The sequence below is a fragment of the Balaenoptera ricei genome, chromosome 7, assembly GCF_028023285.1.
Source record: "Balaenoptera ricei isolate mBalRic1 chromosome 7, mBalRic1.hap2, whole genome shotgun sequence".
NCBI lineage: Eukaryota > Metazoa > Chordata > Mammalia > Artiodactyla > Balaenopteridae > Balaenoptera > Balaenoptera ricei.
In genome coordinates, this window is record NC_082645.1 from 110,810,920 (window position 1) to 110,838,155 (window position 27,236).

A 27,236-nucleotide genomic window follows, 5' to 3' on the forward strand; every position below is an offset into this window, starting at 1 on the left:
TGAACCAGGATCTCGCAAGCCGTGTGGGGTGGAAAAACAAAAAACAAAAACAAAGAATAACAAAATAAAAAATAAAATTAGACTATGAAACTAACAGATATGTTAGAAAGAATGTAAAAATAAAAACATACGTGAATCAACAACTGGAAGGTACATCAGTACCACAATAGTCAAAAAGAGAAGGAGGGAAGAGAAAAGAAAAATGGTGGGGGGAAGGCCTTGACTATGGAGGGCAGGGACTAAGCAAGGGCAAGGTTTGGGTGGTGGGCGGGGCCAATGCTCAGGACCTACAGGGCTGGAAAAGGCCCTGGGGGCTGTGGGGGGTGGGGCTTAGGCTCAAGGAACAGAAGGGGCCCAGGCGTGTCCCCAACCCCTGGTCTCAGAGGGCAGGGGACCTCACCTGGGAGCCCAGCAGGCTTCCTGGGCTTGAGAGGGCAGGGCAAATGCCCTCCTCTCCTCTCCTGCTCCTCCGGTCTGGGGTCTCGGAGGGTCCCTCCCGCCTGCCTCTCCTGATCTCCCTGGTCTCCCTCCTATGACCCCAGGACCCACGTGACCTGGAGGGGGCTTTGGATTGCAGGGGACCAGCCTGGGAGCTCAGCAGACTCCCTGAGCCTGACTGGGCAGGGCAATTGTCCTCTGCTCCTCTCCCACTCATCCCGGAGGGCCCTTCCCACCTGCCTCTCCTGTTCTCCCCTTGGCCTCCCTCCTATGCCCCCAGGACCCACGTGGCCTGGATGGGGCTTTGGAGTGGGGGGTACCGGCTTGGGAGCTCAGCAGGCTCCCTGGCCCGAGTGGGCCAGGTGATCACCCTCTGCTCCTCTCCCGCTCTTCCTAGAGAGTCCCTGCCATCTGCCTCTCCTGATCTCCCCGGCCTCAGGGGCACCGATCCTGTATGGCCTCCACTTCTCCTCCCCCCTCAGTCCCGCTATGTCCTACCAGTTCACTCTGGGATTCCTCCCGTCTCTTTGGGTGTCAGAGTCCCCCACCAGCGGCCGGCAGGCACCCTAGTTGTGGGGAGAAGCTAACTCCATGTCTTCCCACATTGCCATCTTGAATCCATCTTCTTCACTGTAGTTTTTATACACATTTCTCTTATGAGCATTTTTTCACATGTCTGAGCCCTTTCTCTGAATTCCCCGTTCACATCCTTTGCCCATCTTTCCATCAGGGTTTTGACCTTTTTTCTTATCAATTTGTATTGGTTCTATATAAATTAGGGAAAGTAGCTTTGATGAGTTGCAGTATTTCTTCCAGATTATCACTTGTCTTTTGGCTTTGCTTATATTGCTTTTTCTTCCATGCATAAGTTTAGTTTTATGCTGTCAATTCACTTTTTTATGACTTCTAGGTTTTCTGTTATTTTAGACAGGCTTGAAGTTATAATTTTTGCATGTTTCCTCCTGGTACTTTTGTAGTTTCATTTTTCACATCTGCATATTGATACACATCACACACTGATGGTTATTCTAGCACTCTTGGGTCCAACTTAATTTTTCCTTTGAAAAAAATTGTTCCAATCTTATTAAATATTGTATCTTTTCCTTCTTGTATGAAATGCTATCTTTATCATAGTCTAAAATCCCATATGAATTAGGGACTATTTCAGAACTTCCTACTGTGTTGCATTGGGCTGTCTCTTCAATGCTGATTATGTTACTGTAATTAAGCATTTAGAGTAGGATTTTATTCTCTGCAAATAATTTAATCTCATTTTTCCACTTAAAATACATTTTCCTCGTTCTTCTTTGTTAATTTCCAAATAAAGTAAGAATCACCTTTACTAGTTAAAAAAGTATTTTTTTTCTCTGGGATAGGATTTAACATATAAATTTATTTAAGAAGCCTGATGTCTTTATATATTTTTTTCTTCCTAACCAAGAACAAGGTAGGCTTTTCCATATGTTTAGGTGTTATTTCATAATCTCCAAAAGTGTTTTCAGGCACATTTATATATACCTTACACATTTATTAAATTAGTAAATAGATTAAATGTAATCTTAGGTATTTTATTTTTATTCTACTATAAATGTGGTCTTTTGCTCCCATGTATCTTCTAAATGGTTGTTGTATCATGAAAGCTTTTGTTTTCTATTTACTTACTTTCTATATTACTAACTCACTTTTTTTTTTTTTAAAGTAACTTTTTTTTTTTTATAGCTACTTTATTTATTTATTTATTATTTATTTTTGGCTGTGTTGGGTCTTCGGTTCGTGCGAGGGCTTTCTCTAGTTGCGGCAAGCGGGGGCCACTCTTCATCGCGGTGCGGGGACCGCTCTTCATCGCAGTGCGCGGGCCTTTCACTATCGCGGCCCCTCCCGTTGCGGGGCACAGGCTCCAGAAGCGCAGGCTCAGTAGTTGTGGCTCACGGGCCCAGCCGCTCCGCGGCATGTGGGATCTTCCCAGACCAGGGCTCGAACCCGTGTCCCCTGCATTAACAGGCAGATTCTCAACCACTGCGCCACCAGGGAAGCCCCCTAACTCACTTTTTAGTTGAGACTCTTGGGTGCATACTTGTAGCCTCTGGAATTGTGATGGTTTTGCCTCTTCCTTTCCAACTTTTGACTTTTCATTTTTTTTTCTTGTCTAACTGTGTTGGCTATATCTTCAGGACAATAACCGAGAAGGATAACAGTGTTCATTCTTTTCTTGCTATTGATGTAATTAGTTATTAGTTTTCTCCACTGTATTGGCTTTTGGACTGAATTTTAATTTTTTGTCCAGAGATTGAATTTTGAGATTTGGAGAAAAGTCTATTTGAAACACAAATCTTGAATCAGCATTCATTATTCCCAGTGGCAGACTGTTCAATGAGATTTTTGTTGAAGATTCAAATGACAGATAAACTCAGACAATTTTCAGTACAATTCACCAAAAAATCAGAAAGGCTCTTTAATATTTTTGCACAAATTTATTTTATTTAGCACAATCTCTGTCATCTAAAAATTAGGTGTTTCCCCCCCATCAGTGTTTTCTTATTTACTAGTACTTCTAGAAATCCCTGAAAATTTCTACTTAAGTTTTTCTGTTTTAGGCAGACATCACACCGACATGACATTAAAACACTTGTCTGGGGTCATGATAGAAGAAAGCTCATTGCCTCTCCTGGGGCCACTGGGAATTGGCATGAATGTCATTCTGTGGCCACACAGGAGTGTCTGGAGTTATTCCTGAGGTAGAGTTTCAACGACAAAGCTCAGTAGAGCACAAAGTGAAGAGTAATGATGAAAAAATTAAGTGGTTATATTATCAAATAATAGCTTGTGAATAATATTGTGTTATCAGGAGAGAAAAGGATTCCTTAGAAATGGGATCAAGCCTTATAGTTCTCTCAAGGAATTGTAAGTTTTAAAGAAATATACTTAATGGAAGAAGAAGGACAATGGCTCATGTGACAAAAAATATCCATTGTGTTGCCTGTTTTGGGTAAAGTAAAACAAATATCTAAGCCAAGCAAGAGGGTCACTTCAGTTAGTATTTCTGCTCACAAATGGGGAATATCAAACTCTAGGATGGCTGGAGTTTTCTCATGGTTTGTTTCCATGCCACTTGCACGTCCTTACAAGCAATCAAAACCAGAATTTTCCAGTCATTGCTATTCACTGGGGTTCCCCAACATAAGCTGTTTAATTGAGATGGTATACCTGAACAGCCGCATCCAGTTCAGCTGGGTACATAGATATCTGGTCCAAAGCTGAACTTTCCTGGCTTTGAAAAGGTTCACTGGAATCCAGACTTGTGAAGTGTGTCAATTTATGGCACTCCATGACTTTGTGACAAGCAGAGTCCTTGCTCGGAGGCTGTAGTGGTTGACAGAGGTTAGAGCCTTGTTCATTAGTTGTTCTCTGGTTCTTCTGGGTGTGGCCCATATGGATTCTGACTTGTAGCAGAGCTCTGCACTGTCTTTCGGCATTTGGTTGAGTAGATAATGAATATGCTTCTCATTAGGAAAATGCTAGCAATGACTGCAAAATAACTCCCATAAACTAAAAACTAGAGAAAAACAGAGTTAATTAGACACACATGAAATATGACTACCTATGTTACTGATAATATATAGTGATGCTGTTGATTTACTTGGATTATGGTGTAACCGAGAATCAGGATCTTAATATGGATCTTTTAGATTTGCACAATACTCTCTTCTCCCCTCTTAGAAGAACCAGGCATGAAAGGGTAAGCAATGCAGTAACTAAGAGTGTGGGCTCTGGAGTCAGGGTTGCTTGAATTCAAATTCTAGCACATGTCACCAATAGTGAAAAAAACACTAAATCCCACTGATTTACGTGTCTCTGTTTGGAGGATAGTGCAATGCTATATGATGTAATGTCTCCAGGAATGAATTTTCGACACTGAGGTTACTTTTTATCTGCCTTATCCCCTTTTTTTCAGATCCACATGTAAAATGTGAAATTGGACTAATTTTAAGTCTCTCAGTACTCTGAGAGACTTAAAAGGGAAGTGAACTCTGCAGCTACGTACCCCTTCCCAGTTGCATCTTAGTAAATTGTGGTACTGGACCACAGGGGAAAGAGGAGACATAAGGGGGACATGAAGGCAAGAGTGTTACCTGATGGGGTTTTATGGACCAAAGGCAAATGCTAACCTATAGTGATTACTGCTCAAAACCTACTTGGTTTTACAGTTGATAGTTAAAGGCATGGCTTATTTTACTTTATTTTATTTTTTAAGTTTTTTTTTTTCTGATGTGGACCATTTTAAAAGTCTTTATTGAATTTGTTACTATATTGCTTCTGTTTTTTGTTTTGGTTTTTTGGCCACGAGGCATGTGGGTTCTTATCTCCCCGACCAGGGATCAAACCTGCACCCCCTGCATTGGAAGGTGAAGTCTTAACCACTGGACTGCCAGGGAAGTCCTAAGGCATGGTTTATTTTAAAATTTGCCTAGCCAAGAAATTCAAGAAATTAAATACTGCCAGTGGTAAGGTTGAAAAACCCTTTGAGATGACCCTTTGAGTTATTCTACATCCCCCCAACTTCGTGAATAGGAAAATGGAAGTTCTGCAGCTTACCTGAATGCTGATTGGCAGCCCCAATCCTCCCTGATCTACTACGATCACGGTTATAATGGTCTGAATCACCAGGGCAATGAAGGTGTTGATTCCAAACACCAGGGCATAGCGTTCCACACTCAGATTAACTGCGATCTGAAACCTGTCATTCAACATAGAATAAGATTTTTAATGAGAACATACATGGGATTCTTATCTTTAAAAGAAAATAAAGAGAAAGCAGTGTCTTGTTAACAGCACTTTTGGTCTAAATCTCCTCCAGTATAGACAAACGGGCAGAGCAAGGAAAAAATTTATACTTAAAGGCTGAATTAAAATATACTTAAAGGAAATATGGCAAAATTCCTCCTATCCAATTTAATGCTTCCAGAAATTAAACCTAAATGTTCTAATTCTCATAATTTGAGAATATGGGATGCTATCTGATTTTAGATACAGTTTCACAGTGAATTTTTATGAAATTCAGCAACACCCAACCTAAGGAATTTTTTGGAGAGTTATTCTCTTTATTGTTGACTGTACTGACAGTTTCAAAGTTTGGTAGGTCAATTATTCTTTGGAAGATCCAGACCATGACTGGTGGTACAACTGAGTGAATCTATAATTAACTTATTTTTTATAATTATATAGATTTTGAAATCTTATTACAAAGCACTTTTGAAAGACTGGCAGATATATGTTATTTATAGTTCTTCCTTGGAATGCAGGTAAAGGCTTTGGGTTCTGAATATTCTTAAAATGAAAAGAAACAATGTCATCCTACCTTAACAAAATACTCGCCTTAGAAAAAACTCAAGACACGTGAGTTTGATACATTAAACAGATACCATTTGGTGAAAAAAATGAACTTGCTTCAAGTTTCATCTCTTTCCTTTGTTTCATGATGTTTTCTCAGGGTCCACATTTCTGTGTTTTGTCAGTTACTTATCAAACATTTTTCACAGACTAAAACCCAAAACTTTATAAAGCTTTTGGCTCTACTTCATTCATGTGATTTGAAATTCAAATGTTTCTTATCTCTTTTGGTTAATACCAAAGCATATATCCTATAGTCAGCTTTCTCTGCACTTATATATAGAACCAAATGTTTTTAATCATTAAAAAAAATGATCTCTGGGATTCATAGTTTCTTGTAATCTTTGCATCTACTTTTTTCAGTATCCAACTTGCTGAGAATATTTTGTTTCATATAAAAGTATATGCCTGGAATTACTCAAGCAACTCAAGTGAAATCAGAGGTGTAATCTAAATTTAATCATTCAAAATCAAATTAATTCAAAATCAAATTATATTACACCGTGCAAATTGGCAAACTGTTTGAAATAAAAATCACAACCTGACAATGTGTCATTGTCTTTGGTTTATGAACTTACAGAACTTGTTTTCCTTGCTGATTAATATTAGCAATATTCGGTGAGCAGTTAAGTGAAAAGATGGCTAAATTGTGCCTAATTTAATATGAAGTAGTCAACATTTAATATTGCAATTGATTAAAATCCTTCCAAAGTTCTCAAAAGAATTATAGGAATGCAGAAAAGAGAATATGGTTTAGTTTTAGGAGTGGGAAGAGATGCTTAGTAATACTTACACTGCTATGGTGATAAGAAGCATATAGCCGGTCTTGAATAACAAATAGCCAGCATAGCATACCCATATGTTGGTCGTGTAATGCATGAGAAATAGAGAGCCTGCATTGACAACCGAGAAGATGGCCAGAGCCAGCTCTCCCAGAAGATCCCAGTTGACTTTCACAAAACCCACTGCAAAGGCAGCCAGGGCCCCTAAAGAAGAAACATTAAGGAAGATCCAACATATTGACTTTGCCCATAGGAAATATCAACATGCTCTCTTAAGAACTCAGGTCTCAGGTAATTCTGAAAGATGAACATATTGCTTTCCCAATTCGTGAAAATAGTGTGATCCACCTAAATGGGGATTTATCCATTTCTCAAGCATGTTTTCCTTTGGCTACTCTCTTTAATTTCTATTCTTTCAGTCATTTAGTTGTCACACTTTTAATTAGCATCAACTACATGCCAAGCACTGTTCTATGCAGAGGGACTAGAAAGGTTCCTAACCGCACACAGAGTGGGGAGAAATGATACATAAACTCAGTCACTTAATACAACATGCTCAGGGCAGGGATAGATAAAGGTGAAACAACTGCTCTGGCAGTATACCTAGCCTGTTCATATTTGCCTTTCTTTATTGTTTTCCTCAGTGATAGGTAACAGATATGTTGCATCAGGTAGTAAGTTTTAGTCTTTATTACTAATCTTTCTTAATCTTACTTCTAATCTCCATCTTAATGTCTTCAAGATCTGGCTTAATTTACCTGAGGTTTTGGGTGAACAATTTACAGAGTTTAAGAGATTGAATAATTGACAGTAATTAGGGTTAGTAATTACAGTTCTCTTTAACAAAGTGAGAGATATTTATGTTTCAAATTACTGAGATTTGATTAACTTTTCCACATATGATCTAGGCAAGAACCATACTGCAAAAGAAATAAAGTTACTTTTCTTCCCAGAATTTGGAATGTAGGAGAGATAATTTCAGTGAACTAATTCTAGTACAGTCTTGGTTGCCAGGAGTTAAACTGAAATCTCCTAAAAGGGAGACAATAATAAAACGGACACCCCATGAGATTTCTGAAAATTTATGTAAAAAAAGGGTGTGGAAATCTCCTATTTCCTAGAAAAATACCTTCAAAGTCTTAGTTGAATTTAAGCTTCCATTAACCAGGATATAAATATTTATTGTAGAGGGAACTTCAAAGGCAGATTTCCCTCTGATATTAGAATCCTGACTCACATAATATCTTCCACTTCTGATTTAAATCTCATAACAAAGCTAATTTTGAAAATTTGTGGTGTAGAGCCTGGACTTGCTTAAAGGTGGGCACTAGCTAAATCAAAATCTTTATTGACAAAAACCCTTCCAGTGATAATTTAGAAGTCTTAATAGTTTAGTTCATTTTCTAAAATAATAAAAACACCTTGTTTATATGCAAGATGCCTATTTTCTCTTTGATATTAAAAACAATCCTGAAAGAACAGGGGGCATTATTAACACTTTTCTTGATGATGAAATGGAATCTTAGGAATCTGGCTAGAATGTTATCACTTGGTGCTGAATTCTGAGCTCTTGAGTTACCAGTGACTGCAACACATCAAATAGAAATGTCATGTCCCTCTTTTTGCCCCACTGCCTTCTATTCCTGAAAAAGATTAATATGCCTTCTGAACAGACCTAATTTACCACCATGGAGAATTTAGCAACTGGCGAAATGAACTTAGTGGGGGGTAGCCCATCAAAGGAAGATCAAAGTTTACTTACCTCCAAAGGTTGCAATAGCTTCTACTGCTCCATTATATATTACAGAACTCTGGCCTGGGGCCTTGTAATCCCACAGGACTTGAACATAGTTCAAAACCTGGTTAAAACCTGCTGTGGAAAAAGCCCACCATAGGGACCAGTAAAAAAGATGTTTTGAGGAGTAGCACTCCTTCAAATCTTGTAACCACTGCACAAAAACTCTCAAAGCTACATTTTCCGGCTTTGGGCTGCTCCACTGGCCATCATATGGGTTCCCTGAAACAGTGAATACTTGTCCAGTCGGTTCGTGATCCTTTTGAGGTTCCTCTAAGACAGCATCCTTTCCTGGTGGCTTTGGAGGAGCTTCTTTGCTGGGTTTTGCATGAAAAAACATGCTCTTCTTAGGCATTGGTAGGAAAAGTGAGAAAAGGAAGGCCATGGAAACAGAGGCCAAGGATAGGACGTTGAGGTAAAAGTATGATAGGTTGGCCAGGGATACCAAGAGTTGGGCCAGCACTGAGGCCACCGTGTAGGCCACAAGCGTGGCACTCCTGCAGTAGCCGCTCACTTTCTGATAGTGCTCTGGGCTGACCATGCTGTAAATGTAGGCATAGTAGGCCACCTCGGTGGCGGAGACCATCCCATAGAAGAACTCTACAACCTGCATGGTCTTCACTCCTTGGCCAAACAACAGCAGCAGCCAGGTAATGATGAAGCTAATCCCTTGTAGGACAATGACTGGCTTGTAGCGGACATAATCGGTGAGGATAAACACCGGGAGAAGCAGCACCAGATATGAGTATGTCCACACGGGGAAGATCTCATTTGTGATCTGCAGAGTTGAAAAATGGATCCTGTGACCATGAAGCACCAGGAAGTGAGGAGGGCTACCTTTCTCAGATTTGTGTATTACTAAGGTACATGTCGCTTGCCTGATACAAAACTCTGCATCCAATCAAATAGGGTATTCTTCATATTATGAGAAAGCACAATAGAAAACTGATTTTCAAGGAAACCAGTAGGAAAGGAGAGCTCCCCCCTACCCCCCCAAAAAACCCACTTCATATACTTACATGCATCTCAGTAGGAGAAGATATTGGCTTAATGTGCAAACTGAACTATATTAAATTTATAATAGTATGTACACTAGAGCCCAGGCATACCTCATTTTATTGTGTTTTGCTTTATTGTGCTTTGCAGATACCGTGTTTTGTTTTGTTTTGTTTTGTTTTTTACAGATTAAAGGTTTATGGCAACCTGCACTGAGCAAGTCTATTGACACCATTTTTCCAACAGCATTTGCTCACTTCATGTCTTTGTCACATTTTGGTAATTCTTGCAGTATTTCAAGATTTTTCATTATTATTATATTTGTTATGGTGATCTATGATCAGTAATCTCTGATGTTACTATTGTAATTGTTTTGGCGGTTTTTTAGCAATAAAATATTTTTTAATTAATGTATATACTTTTTTTAGACATAATGTTATTGCACACTTAATAGACTATAGTATAGTGAAAACATAACTGTTTTATGCACTGGGAAATTTTAAAAAAAATTTGTGTGACTTGTTTTATTGCAATGTTCACTTTATTGCGGCGGTCTGGAACCAAACCTGCAATATCTCTGAGGTGTGCCTGTAAACTAGTTAAAAATTGTTCAACGGACACTTGTGGGTTTTTCAGGCTATTAAAAAGTACGATTCTCTTCTTGTTCAGAGATTAACAACACTAGATAAAGCAGCTACAGTGTTAGAATAATCCAGCAACCTTTATCTTTATGTGATTCATCATTATGACAAAAATCTCAGCCCTTGCAAGTCTGGATGAACACACACATGAAGACAGCACAGAGTAAATCATCTTGCAGAATTACGGTGTGGGAACAAGCAATGCATTTCATCTCCTTCCTGGCCAAATTGCTGGGCTCCCAACCTCGTTTCCCTCCAATTCTACTGATTTGTCTCTGCTTACTCAGTTCTGGCCTCCGTTTAACATGGGTCATCTCATGGATTTAGTCAGAAATGCATAGCACCTCAAGGTCCATTCACAGAAAGGACTGAAGAAGTTGTTGATCTTTGGGGCATGATGGGTACAGGTGCAGGTCAGCTGCATTAGACTTTGTTCTGTGCGCCCCCCCCCCCCTTTCTCCAGCAACCTCAGTGGGTTCCCGTTTCAATGACAGGGGAAAGTTCAGTGATTTGAAAGGCTAATGTAACTGCGCTGCACCTTTGAGGTCCAGCTGGTCCATAGTGGTTAAGGAAGCAGACCCCTGGGGTTCACTGGTTGATTCTGGACATCTATCTGGTGTTTGCTTTGTCTTAATAGTGACATGCTTCCATCTGGGAAACCTTGAAACAGAGTTGCCCCTAAGTGATTTTACACTACGGCAGAATAAGCTTGCCCTTCCGTCCGTACCACCTTATCACCAAATAAAGCAGCATCAGTGAGCCTTTCAGGTGAAGCCACACACTCTACAGTGTTTTCTTAGCTATGGCTGGAGACTATAAAACCAGTCCAGGGTAATTCTCCGACTGGGTCAGTGCACTTTCTTGTTGCACTTGTCATAAAAAAAAAAAAAAGAGGTGGATACTTTGAGTAAGAGAATTGGGACTTCTGGGGAAGATAAAGCTGGGAGATAAAGCTGTTAATGTCTCACCTGATGATAAACAGTTTTTCGAAACTGAGTTAGTGTCCTAAAGAAATGCTACAATTTTTAAACAGATTCTGCTTATACCCCAGCAGGGTAAAAGTTTATTAGGACTAGATCTTGTGCCTGGCATTGATTTTATTTTAGGATTAGTATAATAGAATCAATGAAGACTTGACATGTTCCCATGCATTAAGCCTAATGTTAGAAGTCTATAAAAGTGAAAATATTTATTACATATGCAGTGTGTTTTGGTTTCCCATTTTAGCAAGTGTGAGGAGGAAAGAGTAGTTTGAACAGTTCTATAAAATAACACATACTATGAAGATGGGATTCATTGAGGTCAGTGTGTTAATCTTATTTCCAGTTGAATGAAAACCTCCCTCTAGGTCCTTGTTCGAGTCCTGTAAGATTAAACCACATCAAGATAAGTATGTATATTAGCTCACCTCTTCACTGGTCAGGTTTTTATCTGGTCCAGATAAATACAGCATAAGGAAGGGTTCTGAGGGTCTCATCATGGAGAAAAATCCAAACAGGCAGAGGATCACAGTGGGATAAATCCAGGAATGGCTCGCTGAAGTTTGGAAACAACTCATGGCTGATCAAATGGAAACAAAACAAAAATTAACTGATGTTTATTCCTTCTGGCATCCTGGATGTTATGAAAAGCTCATTTCTGAATGTTTAATGAAAGGACAAAGTTTCATCCATCGGAAGCTGACCTGAAAAGGTGAGTGATGAATAACTGCTTTCAAATATTCCTTAGGAGAATCAGTCAACCCTCCTTTGCCAACAAACTTCTTACTCATTATTGCTGGGGGAAGAGTCCCACCTCTTTAGTGCACTCCGTCATAAACATGGTAATAAGTAGCTACTAATAATTGGTAAACAATGGGCCAGTGGATGTTTAAAAGTAAGTAAAACATTGGCTAGTGAATTACTGGTGTATAGGCATACCTCAGAGTTACTGCCGGTTTGGTTCCAGACCACTGCAACAAAGCAAATATTACAATAAAGCAAATAGCACACATTTTTTGGTTTCCCACTGCATGTGAAAATTATGTTTACACTGTACTGTAGTCTATTAAGTTTGAAACAGCATCATGTCTAACAAAGCTATGTGCGTACCTTCATTAAAAAATACTTTATTGCTAAAAAATGCTAACCGTCATTTGAGCCTTCAGCGACTCGTAATCTTTTTGCAATGTTAACATCCAAGATCACTAGTCACAGGTCACCATGACAAACATAATAAAAATGAAAAAGTTTGAAACACTGTGAGATTTACTGAATTGTGACACAGAGACACGAAGTGAGCAAATGATGTTGGAAAAGTGGTGTTGATAGATTTGTTCCAGGCAGGGTTCCCACAAACCTTCAATCTGTAAAAACTGCAGCATCTGTGAAGGGCAATAAAGTCAAGTGCAATAAAACGAGGTCTGTCTGGACATGACCTTCTAGGAGGTCAAAACCAAGAGAACAGAGACTGAGTTGGTCAAGGCTTCCTCTGTCTGCACACTTTATTTTGCACGGAAACTTCTGACTCAGAAATCTTAATACACTGAATGTATTTATTTTCACCTTTTCCTTCCATCAGACCCTCCCGTGCTTAGTGTTGTGCTTGACACATAATAGACCTCCAAGTTATTTTTGTTAGGTATCTATGATCTGAGAATTTATAATTCTTCAGTTAAAAAATTAAACTGGATAAAGCTCTGACTTGCCATCTTTTCCATATTTCCCCCCTTTTCCATCCTGGTGCTAACTCTGGGCTGGGAATAGAAGGCATCGCGTCTTAGACTGTTATTCCGCTTTTCTTTATGACTGGGCCCATCTCGTCTCTGAGTCTGAAGTTTCACACTACTCAGTGGGGCAGGTAGCTCATTAACAGTTCATACTCAGTTCATACTTTTTTCCTAACCCAGAAATAAAATTGCTTGAACTTCAAATTTCAGACAAAAACTCCTCATCTATCACTGCACAGAAAAACAAGAACAACAAAGCCCTTATTTTATGGTGGCCACGTTTGAAAACATCTTGCTTTTTCATGTGGATTACAATGTGCAACGGGAAAACTCACTCTCATGCCTTCATATTTTGGATCAAGCTTTACTTTGTAAAGGGGACACATTTTTTGGTGGTCTTGGGCGTGGTTAAGTTCTCGAGATAAGTCCTAGGAAAGAAACGAACCTGCTGTATGATGCTTTTCTGTATCTAATCTAACTAAATCCTCATCATAACTATAACACACAATAATTTCCCAAATTCCCAGGTGAGGATATGGGAGATCCAAGAAGTCTAACAACGGGCTTCAAACCACATGGTCAAGATTTGAATCCAGGTCTTCCTGGCTCCCAGCTCCAGGGTCCTGTCACCTGCTCCACTTGGCCTCATTCTGGTGGCCTTCTTCCTTGGCTGCTGTTATTAACCGAATGACATCCTCTCCCCACAGTGAGGGAAGTGCTTTTAGGAACACATTCATGCTGAAGAGTATGGCTTAATACCCAGAGCTTCCCGGGGCAATTACAGGTTGAAAGTGGGCCAGAGAGAGGGGAGCTGATGCTCGCTCCAGAAGAGCAAGTCACCTGGGTGGGGTGGGAGCTCTGCTAGGGGCCGAGGAGGTGGGGGACCTGCTGAGTCACACCACTGGCCTGCCACCCACCCGACCCATTCACAAGGTGGTCCCAGACAGCTGCGAGGTTCCTCTCTTAAGTTAAATCAGTTTGTTTCTGTCAACAAAACCCTTGATGAGGCTGCACAGAGATCAGGGGAAGGATATGGATATGGAAGTGGATTACAACAATGTGAGCAATGCGACAACGTGAACTTCTTGCCGAGAGCTTATGGGATCTGACGGTCCTCCACCTCCTGCCTCAGCCTAGAATGCACGGGATTCATCTTCTTCCTGAGTTGCTACCAGCGTTTGTGAGTAATGTTCGTATAGAAAGGGCTATCTTGGGTAGGCAATTACTGAGGCTTGGCCATCTTTCGAAGGGTAGTCTTAATGGGGTGACATCTGCTGACTCTACATCTAGAACATTCTCTCCATCTGCTGACCATGGATTGTGCACTAACTCCACAAGTCATTGTCTTCTCTGTGCATCTCAGAGACCTAGGACTATGCCCGTGGTCCCTGGGCTGCTAAGAGACCCCTGGATCATCTATCTTTGCATCTGATAACTGTCCTCCCACCCAAGTATTCACACCGACCAGGCCCAACCCTGCTTAGCTTCCGACATCAGGTGAGATGGGGTGCATTCAGCATGCCAGGGCCATAGACAGAACTGTCCTAATAGTGCTGCCCCATTGGATTTAGTTGGGAGGGTCAAGCAGAGAAAGACAGTATATGTAAGCAGGAGGGCAGAGCCTTTTGTCTGTTTGGGTCATTGCTCTATCCCTGTGCCTAGAAGAGCTCTTCACACAGTAAGTCTCGTAGAAGGAAGGGGACGAACCTCTGCGAAGCAGGAAAGCTCTGTCTGGATTTCCTGAGGGCCTTTCCTAGTAGCATCAGGTAAAGGCCAAGGAGGTTTTCAAGTGTACAAGCACCTTGCACTCAGTTGCTCGTCTGTGAAGTGGGATAACAATGCTACCTGCATGTGTGGGCTTTTTGCGGGCACCAAGGGCTTGGATACCTGGCAGGGGCTTGGCCCTTGCTGGGCACAGAGCTGCAGCTCAGACGTGTCACTTTCCCTCCGTCTGCTCTCCACGTGGCAGGCCCCACAGTGATTCGGGCTTAATGAGCAGAAAATGAGGGAGGGTGTCTGGCTTTAGCTGAAAACAACTGAGAAACACCTGGGTGGGGGGGTCACGCGTGAGCCCAAGGGTGCTGGCTTCCTTCCCTCCTCCTTTTCCAGCCCCTTCCCACAGAAACAGACACATGCTCCAAAGCTAGTTTTTCTGCCAGAGAAAATGAGAGAAGGCATCTAAGCGAACAGGAGCAGGAGTCCTTCAACGGAGGAGGACTGAGTAGAGCAGCTGGAGTGTCCTGGTTTAGCTGGAGCAGGAGCTCCTACACCCTTTCAGAGACCCTGTCCCACCTGGTGGCGATGCTTCAGCCTTCAGGGCCACGGCCCCTGTCCCCGCCCGCTGCCTGCTGCCCCCCGGGAGACTCGGAGACTCTCGGCTGCTGATGTCTGGTTGTATTTCTCCCTTCCCCCACCCCCCATCCAGGGTCTCCTCGTCAGGCACTTGCCTCACTGCATAGCCCTTCTCAACCCTGGCCAGTTACTGAGACTGTGAACTTGACTCGCATCATCTTCACCGGGGGTTTGGTGAAAATATGGCTTCCAGGACTCCAGCCCTGAAGTGTGATTCAGTAGGCACAGTGAGGCCTAGGCATCTGCATTTATAGGCGCTGAGTGAGTCCGATGCCAGAGGCCCAAGAACCCCTCCTCCCTTATCCACGTGCTGGGCTGAGCAGCTCTACGCCACAGTGTGGTGGGGGAAGTGGAGGAAATCATCCAGGGAGCTTTCCCACACCTACACCTACACCTATTACCCCCAAATTCTCTGCTGGACCTCTAGGCCCTGGAGAGTCCAGGACGGGTGGAAGAATCCTCAGGGGATTCCGACGTTTCAGTTAAGAGTCTCCAGCCCTGCCCCACCCACATGCACACAGCACTCCGTCTGTGATGTGTTCTGTCCCATCCAACCTAAACTGCTTATCCAACAGCGTCTGTGTTCAGCCCTGAACAAAGCACAATGGCTCTGGCTCCTTCAGTTACCACAGCGATTAACATATATTTAAATATGCATACATATTTTTATTATACATGTATATATATTATGTTAAATTATAATATAATGTTAATATATTTCATTATATATTTATGTCATATCAAATTATATTATATATTTATAACATATATTTATATTATATTTATAATATATTTATATTATATATAAATATAATGTATATATTATAAAATTTATAAATTTATATATTTATGTTATATATAATATATAGTTGATATATTACATAAATATATTTATATATATTTACATATTACATATAAAATACAATATATTTATATATAATATGATATATAATTAATTATAATTATATATTATATAATACAGTAATGCCCAGCTTATCAATGGTTCAACTTAGGATATTTTGACTCTATGATGGTGCGCAAGTGACATGCCTTCAGTAGACAGTGTACTTTGCACTCTGAATTTTGATCCTTTCCCAGGCGAGTGACACGTGGTCTGTCCCATCCCCTCTCGTCATGCTGGGCAGCGGCAGCCTCCACTCAGCCAGGCCATCAGGGTGAACAACCGACACACTTACCACCTTTCTGGACCCTGACGACCATTCCGTCTTTCACTTTCAGTACAGTATTCCATACATTACATGAGACATTCAATACTTTAGTATAAAACAGGCTTTGTAGTAGATGATTTTGCCCAACTGTAGACTAATGTAAGTGTTCTGAGCACGTTTAAGGTAGGTGAGGCTAAACTATGATGTTTGGTAGGTTAGGTGCATTAAATGTATTGTTGACTTAGGATATTTTCAACTTCCGATGGGTTTATTGGGGCCTAACCTTAACCCTTGTAAGTCAAGGAAGATCTGTATACAACATATTATATATAAAATTTACATAAAATTAGGATTGTTCTGAGGATTAGAGACAAATAATTATATAAAGCAACTATATAATAGATTTTATATATATATATATGGCCCCCAATTTCTCAGACATGGGAACTGAACCTCCCCAGAGCTCATGGCCACTCAGCTAAAAAAGGTTAAAGCTGAGTTCAGGGTTGGGTCTGTTGGCTCCAAGTTTACATCTTACTTTTCCCTGAGGGGTAGATGCCTCCTACTTCCGTGGCACCATGCCCACCATCTCGACATTTTCTTCTTCTCATTTCCTTGCCAGCTACCCCAAAAAGCGCTGTCAATATGGGCTCTAGGATTCCAACCGAACAACCTGGGCCCCGCCCAAATCCTCTCTCTCTTACTGGAGAAGCCTGAGGCTACTGGCCTCACAATGCTTGGAAGCACTGGTTATCATCTTTTGTTTTTATCTTATTGAGGAGATGCTGCTCTTTCTGTCGTCATGACTATGACTATGATAATCAAATTACTTATGCAATTTCTTTCTATGATTTTTACATTTGGAAAATTATTTTAAAATTTTAAATTGAAGTACAGTTGATTTACAATATTGTGTTAGTTTCAGGTGTACAACAAAGTGATTAAGTTTATATATATATATATATATATATATATATATAAATTTTTTTTTTCAGATTCTTTTCCATTATAGGTTATTACAAGATATTGAAAACAGTTCCCTGTGCTATACGGTAGGTCCTTGATGCTTATCTGTTTTACGTATAGTAGTTTGTATCTGTTAATCCCATACTCCTAATTTGTCCCTTTCGCCTTCCCTCTCTCTTTGGGTAACAACAAGCTTGTTTTCTATGTCCGAGTGTGTTTCTGTTTTGTATATACATTCATTTGTATTATTTTTTAGATTCCACATATAAGTGATATCATATAGTATTTGTCTTTCTCTGTCTGATTTATTTCACTAAGCATAATATTCTCTAGGTCCATCCATGTTGCTGCAAATGGTAGTATTTCATTCTGAGTAATATTCCATTGTGTATATACATACCACATCTTTTTTTTTTTTAACACGTTAACTTATCCTTTCTTCCTTCCTTTCTTCCTTCTTTCCTTCCTTCCTTCTTTCCTTCCTTCCTTTCTTTCTTCCTGGCTGCACTGGGTCTTCGTTGCTGCATGCGGGCTTTCTCTAGTTGTAGCAAGTGGGGGTTACTCTTTGTTGTGGTGCGCAGGCTTCTCATTGCAGTGGCTTCTCTTGTTGTGGAGCACGGGCTCTAGGCGTGCGGGCTTCAGTAGTTGTGGCATGCGGGCTCATTAGATGTGGCTCGTGGGCTCTAGAGTGCAGGCTCAGTAGTTGTGGCACATGGGCTTAGTTGCTCTGTGGCATGTTGGATCTTCCCGGACCAGGGCTCGAACAAGTGTCCCCTGCATTGGCAGGTGGATTCTTAACCACTGTGCCACCAGGAAAGTTCCATACCACATCTTCTTAATCCAATTGTCTGTTGCTGGATACTTGGGTTGCTTCCATGTCTTGGCTATTATAAATAGTGCTGCTATGAACACTGGGATGCAGGTGTCATTTCGAATTAGCGTTTTCATTTTTTCCGGATATATCCCCAGGAGTGAAATTGCTGGATCATGTGGTAGCTCTATTTTTAGTTTTTAAGGAATCTCTACACTGTTTTCCACAGCGGCTGCAAATTATTTTAATTTTTCTTTGACAATTTTGTGAAGTAGATAGAGGAGGTGGTACTGTCCTTGTTTTATATATAAGGAAACTGAGGGCCAGAGGCAATAAGATTTGTGCCGGTTTTCATATTTAACCAACATTAAAACCTGAACTTGGACTCAGTTTTTCTAATTACAAGGTCAGTAATCTTTCCTCTTACACTGTGTTGAGAGTGCCTGGCTATATCCTCAAAATTCCAATTCAAATTTATTTTAGAATAGTGTTTTTCAGATTGTCAGTATCAAAATATTTTAGTGGGTTGCCAACAGGATTAAAAAAAAAATGTTTCAGAAAAAACATTAAATATCAAAGCGCACTGCAGAGTATGCCTGTTTTTTCCAAAGCTTCTGTTTGGAATATATCATACAGTTGACCCTTGAACCACGGGGGGTTAGGGGTGCCCACTTTCCTCGCCGTTGAAAATCCAAGTATAACTTATAGTCGGCCTTCTGTGTCCGCAGTTTCACCCTATCCATGATTCTGGATCGGCGGATTCAACCAACCAGCTTGTGTACTACTGGAGTATTTACTATTGAAAAAAGTCTGTAGATAAACAGAACTGTGCAACTCAAAACCATGTTGTTCAAGGGTCAACTGTATATATACATGGCCACACTGTACATTATATTACTGTGGATACAGCCACTGGGTTAGAAGTTTCAGAGGAAAGAATAAGACTAAATATTGAATGACATCCCTCATAAGCACACCTGTTTACGTCATCATAGAACACCTATTCTATCTGGAAGGACCACAGCCTTCAGGGCAACGCACCATTCTGGAACAGGCTGTTTTTTTTGCTACTTTACCACTTATCATTCCACTTGAACCCCATAAAATTATCCTCCTCCTAAAGAGTACTCTAAGCTTCCCTTTGCTTCATTGAATCTATCCTGAGGACATGAATCAGGTTGATTTTCTGAGTTGGCAGTTTTGAAAGGAGATGTTTTTCTTTCCCCTTTCTGCATTTTCCAAATAAGATAATCCTTTCCAAAGTTGCTCCTGTGGCAGTAATTCTCACATATTACTCACATGCTCCATCACCGTTTTAAAAAAGGTACGAGGACACTGTGCAGGCAATAGGTTAAAGGAGGAAAAAAAAAAAAAAAAAAAAAGGACAGTCTCCAAACAAAAGTCAGCCTATCTGGCTACCGTGACTCGAAATCTACAATGAAGACGGCGCAAGTAACATGAGCGGCTGTGTGAATCAGCAGGGATTTGGAGCAGCTACATCTACCATAGCGACTCCCTCGGTGGCCTGAGATGTGCTGCATCACTCTTCAGAGGGCGAACTCCAGCTGACACAGCAGACGGAGCAGCTGAGCGCTGAGCTTTAGCCTCTGCGTCACTCCTGAGCCATGGTGGCCCCAGGCAGGTTGCAGTCTCCCTGCTCCGCCTACCCTGCAGGCGAGACCCAGCTGTGCTATCTGCACACACAGGGGGCACATCACACGGGCCCTGGGCGTACACTGCCTTGTGCACCACTGGGGTGACCAGCCAGCCCATGTGACCTGGAACGAACCCCAAAGACCACCAACACCTTTGCTATGGGAAGCGACCCACCTAAATTACTTTGGGATCTATGTGCTCCTTTCTCTTTTTGCTGGCAGGGGGAATAATGATTTTTTTTCTTTAAAGTCCACAGCCATCCCACCAGGGATCCTTCATATTCTACTGTAAAGTCTTCAGCGTCTCTCTATCTCTAATTTGGACCTAGTCTTAGAAGGTCCCACATTTTTACTGCTGCTTCCCTTTCTTCAGGGTATGTGGAGACAGTAACCTTCTTAACATAACAATCCCCTTCGAATCTGAATTCATTTTGAGGTGCTCAGAGACTTTTCTTCATCTCCTAAAAAAATTAACATTTACTTTCGACTATGATCAAGTTGGGCTGGTTGTTTCCATCTGCCTTGGAAAAATTTCTTTCTATGTAACCTTTTACCTGTTTTTAGTGTCTTGGTATCAGAGTTCAGTTTTTCCTCTCCTCTTTTATTCCAATAATTACTATGTTGTTGAATTTTTCCATTTCTTTTGGTCTTTAATCACATCCTTAAATCTTTCCAACTGGTTTCAGGCCAACACTCTTTTCCATATGAATGTGCATAGCTTTAGGAATAATCCTAAGTGTTTCCCTAATTTATAATATCATCCCTGAAACTCCCATTTTTCTTATATTGACTGCAAAAGAAGTTCATTTGTCATTATAATTCTATGGTATGGGGAAAATAAAACTTTTTTTTAATGGAAAGCAAACAAAAATATTGACTTTGTTGCCAGGATCCCATTTTGAGTGAGTTTCAAGGTTAACCTAGAATGCACATTTCCTGGTTCCTCTACCAGGGAGTCCAGAGCCCTCCACTTTGCTGTATGTCCTTCAGTTAGTCTTAACTTGTAGACTCATTGTGTGAAATAAACCTTTTCCATGTTTGTGCACATAAAAATTTTCATGTATTATTCCTGTCTACCACAGGGACCCATATTGGGCCTATGACAACTTGGACTTCATCTAAATTTCAGGCATGGACAGTGTCCTATTTCCTAATCCATAGGCTGTGTATATATACACAAAAATTCTTATGGCCACAAATTTCTAAATACATATTTCCAGTGGCATAGGACAGGCAGCTATGAAAAAGCAAGAACTGTAGAAATTGACGCACACCTGTAGGCTTCCTGGCTCTGAGATCTGAGTGGATTTCCTAGCTAAGAAGGACCTTAGTTGATCACATCCCCACACCCACTCCCAGGAGATGGAATTCTGCTCCCAGAGCCAAAGTTTTCAGAGCTGCGGGGCTCCCTGAGGCAGGGGTCAAGGTGACCTGATTAGAGCAAAGACCTTCCCCAAAAGCGGTTTTGCAATGGTTCTCACAACAGAGGGCCTGGAGTATAAGGGACTAGGTCAGCAGAAAGGAATCATTTTATCATATCCGCTTCCACGCTTGTTTAGAAGATGCTGCCAGAACTCACTGAGATGCTAATAATTTTGAAGGAAACTATCTGGAAGCCTCGGTCTCCAGCCAGTCCCTAGCCACCCCTCCTGACTAATCACTCCATTCATCTCGGAGAGGGTGCCTGACAAAGATGCCCAGCACCTGGCAAGCGGGCTGGCATAATTTTCAGAACCTTCACTGTAGTCAAAACACCTATCTCAAATAACGGAGCAAGAGACTGATAATTTAAAAGAATTATGAATCTCACAGCCTCTAAATTCCAAAGGGCTTGGGCAGCGGGGCAAGTAGATGACGTTTGCAAAAGGGTTTCACTCCCCAAGGCCCAAAGCTTTTGTAAAAACAGAGGTAGAACCAATATTTGTTACATTTTCCAAAAAAGCTCAAGCTCCCCTTTTAGGTTTTCAACACTTCCAGGCCAAGCTCCTCACCAGCTAGAAGCAAATCAAAAATTTAATCACCGAAAACTGAAACATTCGCTTTTTGCTCATTGAGTATAACAACGAATTATGCTTTTTAATCTACTTACTACTAAAATAGAAGAAAATATGATTTTGAGTAAAACATCCAGATCAGAGAGCTGCAGTCTGCTTAAGTCAAGGCAAGGCAGTGCTGGAGGAAGGGCCGGGGAACGGACTCCAGGGAATCGCTTAATTACTGTCCTCTGCTGCAAAATCAGGGTTGCAGGGTGATTGCACCAGTTTCTAGTGAGCTACTGCATTTTAGCTGTGACTTCATCGTATTTAAAATGCATTTTACTTATCTCTATCTCACTCTCTGCAGAAAAACTAATTTGACATCATAAACTCTAGTATCATAGAGTACCATCTAGAAGAAAACATCTTTGTGACCTAAGGGCTGGCAAATGTTTCATTGCAGTGACAGCAAGGACACAACTTAAAAGAAAAAGAGTGATAAATTGAATTTCATCAAAAAAACCATATTTACTCTTCAAGAGATACCATTAAGAAACTGGAAAGAAAAACCACAGAGAACACTTCCCAACCACTAGAAGGTCTAAGTACAAAAACACTGGCATACCAAATGTTCACGAAGATTTAGAGCAACTGGGTTTGTACACGTAGCCTGTGAGAATGTGAAATGGTACCAACTCTTTGGAAAACCTTTTGGCAATCTATACAAGAAAGTTCAAGTAGTCATAATTGCAAAAGAAAAAAAAGGGAAACAACTGAAATGTCCATTAAAAGGTGAATGAATAAACAATGCTGTATATTTAAGCAACCAATACAGATTTAATCAGCAATAAAAAGGAATGAACTATTGCAAAAACTTGGTTGAATGTGGAAAACATTATGCTGTCCCAAAGAACCAAGACTTAAAACTGTACATTCCATTAATACATATAAAGTTCTAAAACGAGCAAAACTAATCTGTAGTGATAGCAATTGGATCAGTGGTTGCCTGGGGTAGGAGATGATAAGGGAGCGACTGATTGCAGTGGAATACAAGGGAACTTTCTGGAGTGATGAAAATGCTCTACATCTTGATAGTAGCGGCGATTACAAACTTACATTTGTCAAAACTCATTTGCATTTTATGTACATTTTATTATACGCAAGTAAACTATACCTCAATAAAGATAATTTGAAAAAACAGAACGAATCATTGATACACAGAATAAAACAAAATAAATCTCAAATATTATGCTGCCTAAAAAGAATCCAGACACAAAAAGGACACCCTCATATGATTCCACTACTGATAGAAATCAGAACAGTGGTCACCTCTGGCGGCAGGTGGGGTGGGAACTGTCTGTAAAGGGGCATGAGGGAATTTTCTGGGGGTGATGAAATATCCTATATCTTGATAAGCTATAGTTACATGGGTGTATACAATTATAAACACTCAAACCTAAAATCTATACTTTATATTGTGTATACATTATACCTCAGTTAAAAGAAATACACCTTCCGCCCCATCAGAGCATTTTACTGTGTAGGACTCCCCAAAGCCCTGGACTTTTCTTATTGGTGCAACAACTAAGGTTTTTCCAAATTCTACATCGGGGCAAGGCCTCTATTTAATCCGAAAAAAGAACATCATCTTTGAAACTGGGTCTGTCCTAGAATATTAGAATGGAACCAGTGCCCATAAATCAAATCTAGGACAGGCCAACAAACTTTGTAAGTCTGGGCACATATAACATCCTTCAAAATAATACAGATAGAATCAGAGTTACCTGTTCCTTCTGTGCCCTGAACTTAGTCCAGTTTCCTGCCTTCAGATCCAACTTTGGCTCCTTCCTGCTGCCAGCCGATACGAGTCGCTGTCACAATGCCCCTTCCTTTCATTGGTGTTTCAAGCCCTCCTCCTTCAGAATGGAGCTGTCAGGAGCAATGGCTTTATATGCACCAAACCTCACCCCCCTTCTGATGGCTTCATACTCTGGAACCCACCCTCTTCCGTAGCCACCCTCTTTAGAATGCCATTGACTGAAACAGACAAAGAGATTCAGATCTCTCTAAAACACAGATGATTAGGGAGGTAAAAATAACAAAACACTTCCCTCTGAGTGCTATTACTAAAGTAATCTAATTCAGTCTCTCTAGAATTTTGTACGAAGTGACTTAGAATCTAAGGAAACTATGAAGTAGCCCTCTCGCCCACCACCCACTCTTAATCCTTCAGGTATCCCCCTTCCCCCAAACCAAACCTAAGTGAAACCAAAACCATGGAATCATCCCTGAAATGAAGCACACACATAACTTCAAAGCTCCACACAACTTTAAAAGGTAATTAGGTCCAGATATTCAATATGCGGGCTCGAAGAGTTCTGCTTTTGGTCAAAACCACAGCAAGAGTAGATACAGGTGACCTTTAAACTATACCCTTCGAATTCCATCTTTTCACAGGTGGCACTCTTTTTTTACTTGCACGAAACATATGCTGAGGAATTAATCATCCCCTCCCAGATAGTTTATTCTCTGTATGTCTATGCTTAGATCAATCTGGTCTTAGGTGCAGCTGGAGCAATATGCCTATCAAACCATCACACTGGTGAGGTCACCCCATCACATCCAACCACTGAAATGCAGTGTGGTAACTAGTCAAAGGCACGGGGTGGGGTGGAGGTGGAGGGAAAAAGTGCTTCAAGGAAAAACTAGGCATTGTCTGAGCTATTTTGCAACTCTGCACAGTAATTGTAGTAACTCATAGGCAATGTGAAATAACTCTTGTCTGTAGACATGAAAATGAGTTCTGTCCAAGGAAGGTATAGCCTTCTTCCCCTCACCTCCGTGGAAAACCAGTTTTACCTCCATTTCAACATTCCTGATCTGTAAATGTTACCAATTCTTTGGATTCTCCTTTGATCTGGTTCTAACAGCCTTACCAGTTTCCTCATTAAGGAGTTAATAAAACCTTTAACATGTGTTTATTTTTCAATCTGTATGAGAGTCATGACTATCTCTTTCTGAAAAGTATCTTTTAATACTTGTTAAGTATTCACTGTGCCTCCAGCCCATGCAAATAACCTCCAATTTATTCTTCTGAATCTAAATGATTTGCGATTAGTTGTTAAATTACCGAATGAGCTTTGATCTTTTGACATCTCACTGCAGACTACCCAGCATTAAGCTTGTTTATTTAATTTTTTTTTTATTGGGATATAGTTGTTTTACAATGTTGTCCTAGTTTCTACTGTATAGCAAAGTGAAGCAGGGTTCCCTGTGCTATACAGCATGTTCTCATTAGTTATCTATTTTGTACATATTTTATTTAATTCTTTTCCCTAGGTTTGTGTTTGCGGTAGCCAGTGTGGTCCTGTGGAAAGAGCATAGGTTTAGAGTCTGAAGCCCATGTTCCCCCTGGCCCCGCCCGTTTATGGCAGGCATTTAACCTTTTCCAGCCTCCTCTTAAAATGGGGATAATCACACCCACCCCATAAGGTTATTTCAGGGACTGGTCCATCTGGTTCTTGGCCCACATGAGGCGCTCAATACAGCTTCCTTCCCATCTCCCTCATGCAAGCACACATTGCATATCCAACCAGAATGAACACAGCTGGGCCCTCATAGTTCAGAGACAGTAATTTCAGAAAGGTACACAGTAGATAATTTCACCTAAACTGCTAAGGGGCAGCGAGCCAAATCAATTCATCTTTAAATACTTAGGCTTGAATTGCATTTACCATTACCTAACCTTGAGAAACCACTGTTGGTCCATAACCAATAATGACTGAAAGAAATTAGTATTTTTGTCCATTTCAGCTACCACTAAGACAGTTTGAAAAAAAAAAAACATGTAAGCGTACTTCCCAGCTACCGTGGGTTTGGTTCGAGACCATCCCAATAAAGCTAATATTGCAATAAAGCGAGTCACAGGAGTTTTTTGGTTTCCCAGGGCATATAAAAGTTATGTGTACACTATACCGTATCCTATTAAGTGTGCAATAGCGTTGTCTAAAAAACCCATGTACATATCTTGATTTAAAAATACTTTAGTGCTAAAAAATGCTAACCATCATCGGAGGCTTCAGTAAGTGGTGGTAGTAACATCAAAAGTCACAGATCACCATAACAAATACAATAATAATAAAAAAGTTGAAAATACTGTGAAAATTACCAAAATGTGACACAGAGACACAGAAGTGAGCAAATGTATTAAAAAAAATTCAATAAAGGGAATTATGTCTGTATTTGGAAGTCATGTTTTAAATACGTCATGTTTAAAATACATACCTTAATGAAAACATACCTTTTGCCTTACGAGACACCAATATGTTCTGTTGTCTGGAGAAGCAAAACACTTCTGTGTATTTTTAGAAAACATTATTTCCTTCACTCTTTTCAAATTTTAAGCACTCCACAAGCTCAAACCTTTTGCATATTTACGGCAGCAACATGGACTTGATAAGTAATTGTTACACGTTTTTAATGAATTAGGTATCCTTTCCAGAAATATTATCGTAAGATACGACTGTATTATTTTAAAATTTCAGTTAAAGTAGTCTCAATAGGGTCCCGGATCTCTTACCTTTAAAGTCCCCTTTCTTTTCCTCACTAGGGCCTTTTCGACATTCTTGGATGGGGATTTGGAATTGTGCGCTAAGATTTCCTTTTAGTTAAAAGCTGTGACCATGGATGTAACTATGGGGAATGCTGGCCCTTTACCAGAATTCAGGTTTTATTTAATCTGCTTTTCCAGGTGGTTGAAAGTAGCAATTCTAGCCAAACCTACTTGGGCGAGTCTCAGCACTGTGGATGGCAGAGCTATGGATCCGAGGGGGGAGAAGCAGCAGGAAGCAGCTGGCTGTCCGCCAAGGGCCCAGGGTTGTAACCCAGGCCAGTCCGAACCCGCCTGCTGCAGCGCAGGTACCCGCCCGGCTCAAGCTCCCAGACTGGGGGAAGGAGTGGCGAGGCGGCCGAGGGAGGAAGGTATTTCTTCAATTAATTTACCTCGTGGAGACATTCTTACCTACAGGAGGGGATTTCTGCTCGCCAACTCGCTCACAGACCGGGATATCAAGCCCCCGGGACCAGCACCCTCAGCAGTCGGGTAGGATGAAGCCGGGCTCTAAAGGTAGCAGCGGGGGCGGGGCCAGGGCGGGGCCGGCCCTTCTCGGAGCCGGCGGCCCCGCCCCAAAGTTTTGTGTGGGCTCTTTACAAGCTTCCAGAACCTTTGAACTAGAGGCGGGAATCCGCGGTCTGCGGGCAAACAGCTCTGTACCTGAAAAGACCAGCTGAAAGTAGTATGTTGATACCCAACGAAATAAAGCAAGATGGGCAGAATGCAGTGTCGATCATCTGCTTATAAATATGCCATTTCGTATAAATCCATTTATTCCAAGAATTTATGAAAGAGGCTCAGTCATGATCCCCATGTTGCAAATAAAGCGAAGCTGAAGGAAATAAGACTGGTAAATAGAGAAGCCTGGATTTTTGACAGAATATCCTGGCTCCAGAGCCAATGTGTATAACCGTTGTTTTTGTTTTTGTTTTTAAAGGTGGTGAGGTG

General features: G+C 40.9%; 1 protein-coding gene across 3 annotated transcripts; it reads right to left on the bottom strand.

The window, feature by feature from the left end:
• Positions 1 to 2,927: 2,927 nt before the first annotated feature.
• SLC19A3 (solute carrier family 19 member 3) lies at positions 2,928 to 26,762 on the bottom strand. Of its 3 annotated transcripts, none has more exons than XM_059927446.1 (6): positions 26,697 to 26,762; positions 11,449 to 11,600; positions 8,371 to 9,181; positions 6,620 to 6,812; positions 5,032 to 5,173; positions 2,928 to 3,991 (listed from the first exon to the last, which is right to left on the bottom strand). In XM_059927446.1, exons 2-6 carry the CDS (start codon positions 11,596 to 11,598, stop codon positions 3,833 to 3,835), a joined length of 1,455 nt encoding a protein of 484 aa, XP_059783429.1. In that variant the 5' UTR covers positions 11,599 to 11,600; positions 26,697 to 26,762; the 3' UTR covers positions 2,928 to 3,832. The 3 variants fall into 3 exon arrangements, with proteins under 3 accessions (XP_059783429.1, XP_059783430.1, XP_059783431.1); XM_059927447.1 differs by lacking the exon at positions 26,697 to 26,762 and adding an exon at positions 11,725 to 11,780; XM_059927448.1 differs by having other exon boundaries at positions 3,859 to 3,984.
• Between the last annotated feature and the right edge of the window lie 474 nt (positions 26,763 to 27,236).